At 44.0% G+C, this 2699-nt stretch overlaps 1 protein-coding gene across 2 annotated transcripts; it reads right to left on the bottom strand.

The window, feature by feature from the left end:
• Positions 1-8: 8 nt before the first annotated feature.
• LOC119591652 lies at positions 9-2541 on the bottom strand (the record flags this gene model as incomplete). Of its 2 annotated transcripts, none has more annotated exon segments than XM_037940407.1 (4): positions 9-474; positions 642-731; positions 877-1015; positions 2413-2541. In XM_037940407.1, coding segments are annotated over 4 exon segments (579 nt in total), but the record flags the coding sequence as incomplete, so codon positions are not given.
• Positions 2542-2699: the final 158 nt, after the last annotated feature.

The raw sequence follows: 2699 nt of genomic DNA on the forward strand, positions 1-2699 counted from the left end.
GGCTTCTGAATAACCATTTACATCTCGACTGCAATAAAGAAATTTATCCATAGTGTTTATGCGAAAGCGTTGAGAAGAGTAGTACATATGACAAGGCACACATCGGTGGCATGAGTTCGAATTCCCATCTATCAACCTGACCGAAAATAACGCATCGCCAGAAAAAGTCGTCGACCTAAGATTTCCCTTTTCCTGATAACGAAGGCAGAAGATCGCCCCTGCACTGGTGAAGCACAGGGAGCTCGTTGTCTTGTCAGTAGTTGGAGGAATAAGCCCTTGTCTTCGCGGGCGTGGTAGTGGCATTAGCATTCGAGCGGCGCTGGTGGTGGTTCATTTCCTTGCTGCTGAGAAAGGACACCTTGGTCTCCTGCCCGCCGTTGGGCAGGAAGATACAGTTCTCCGGGAAGTTGACGCGGACCTGAGCCTTCTTGAGGAAGTCGACTCCGAGCACCAGGTCCGAGGGAAGGTCGCGAGCTTCGAAGCAAAGCACACTCTATGTTAGTCTTTGAATTACTAAATGATTAGCGTGTTATCTTCCAATAAATAGATATAACATACTCATGTTAAAGCGAAAGTCAAGTCACTTTGATTATTCCATGAGTACTGTGTTAATAAATACTTGATAATAAGCAATTCCTTACCAACATGTAGCTGCGTGACGTGTTTCGACCCCTTGAGAGACAGTTCTACGTAGCGCAACTTGCCTTCTACCAACCAGGGCACTCCCGTTCCTGCTGAAGGAAAGCACCTTATGATATGCTACAAGTAAAGTGGTCTTGCGAGAATCCAGAATTATTCAAAAATTAATTTAAAGCAGAGGACAGATAAACAAAGGAATAATCGCAGTATGATATATAAGAAAGACATGAGGTGTACCCGAGGAGAGTGGCGAGGGCGGGACCGAGGTATCTGGGATGATGTCCTGTCTCATAGAAAGTTCTCCTACGAGCGACGTTGACATGAAGGAGACATGGCAGGCTGTGTGGATGAGGGCAGCCACCTCCAGCCCATTCATCTGTCGAGCCACCCAAGCGAACAGGGCGAAGAGTCAGAATGTGCACATGTCTAAGGGTTTCTTGTTTAGTGGATATATGATAAGGAAAGATCTTAATATCCTTATATATACAAACCTACTCATACACACAAACATGCACAAACGCACTTATATTGATACGTTCATACACTAAGAATAATTGGAAACCCATTTTCTTTAATCCAAATTATACTACAGGTAAATCAAACATTAAACAACAAACGAATAGAACATATAATAAACACATCAATAAACAGACCACAGTTTTCGAAGCATATCAGTGAGGCATCCTTGCATCTGCAAACGTGATTTTATTTAAGCAGTTTATCTCGTATAAGATTTTTTTTTACTTGTGCGGTCAGCAACCTGTATTTAATAAGTGTGTATTTAATGAAACTGCATGAGAAGTACTCGCCCATGCCACTTTTATTTAATAAATTTACTTCCTTCAGCTACTCTGAGTTCATGCAGAAATTTTTTATTAGGTGCTCGAGAAAGGATTTTGAAAGTATTTGATATGAAAATAGTTAGAATTTAATGTACTCACGGTGTCATAGATGCTGTTGCAGTGTAGGTATTTTGTGTATGTAAGTAATTTTAACTTTTGATCACACTTCTCATTCACTCTCTATAGGAGTAATGTATCAATCAAGGGTCAGAACAGTGATAAATGTGAGATACTGTTAATATTGATGGGTTGATGGCAGATGCAAGGGACGAGTGGCAACAACAGTTCCAGCTTTATTTGCATGTGTCATTTCTCGTCGATTCCTTCAAGAATATGGAGACATCCGTAGAAAAAGGTTTTCACAAGTTGCCACTGTCGTGTCTGAGTTCAGCATAATCAGGCGCACCATACGCATTCCTTTTTAAATCTTGTGAAGGTGCCAAACCCTCATTCTGGTGAGCAAAGGGAGAGAGGGAGAGGGAACAAGCAGAGGACGAGGGGGAGGGGGACGGAGTAGATGGCGAAAGGGAGATGAAAAAGCAGAGGACGAGGAGGATGGGGGCGGAGCAGAGGGCGAGAGGCAGATGAACGAAGCGGGGGGCGATAGGGAGAGGGACGGAGCGTAGGGCGATAGGGACGGAGCAAATGGTAAGAGAGAGCAGAAAACAAACGCGAGGGAGAGAATGCAACAAGAGAAAGTCTAATGATCCTCAAGATAAAAACAGAAGAAGAAGAGTGAGGGGGCGGGAAGGAGCGCCATGGCAAGGGAAAACGAAGTTGAAGAGGGAATGTGTTCGCCGTGGCTCTTGGCGGAGCAAGAATAACATCAGCGTTGTTAAGGGGTCATGCAAAGCGTCGGCAGGCTTGTGTATGACCAGAACATAAAAGGGAGACGTCTACTAACAGGGTAGTGGCTGGTGGAGGTCCTTACTTCGACAGGCACGAGCGGAGGGAGTGTGTTGCGGCTGTAGGGCACCTCCTCCAGAAACATCGGCACGGAAACCCTCGGCTCTCGACGGCGCTCGCTTGCGATCTCGGCGATAAAACCTTTTGGCTCGTATTTCTGCAAAAAATGAACAAATATTATTACTCTTTTCTTTCATCCCATTCCACGTTTTCCACAAACACGGACTACAGCTTTCAAACACGATTCGTTCCTTCTTTTTTTTTGTATTGATATTTTCATAATCATTATTTTGTCGATATTCTTTACATACA

This window comes from Penaeus monodon, chromosome 29 (assembly GCF_015228065.2).
Source record: "Penaeus monodon isolate SGIC_2016 chromosome 29, NSTDA_Pmon_1, whole genome shotgun sequence".
In the NCBI taxonomy this organism is placed as follows: Eukaryota; Metazoa; Arthropoda; class Malacostraca; order Decapoda; family Penaeidae; genus Penaeus; species Penaeus monodon.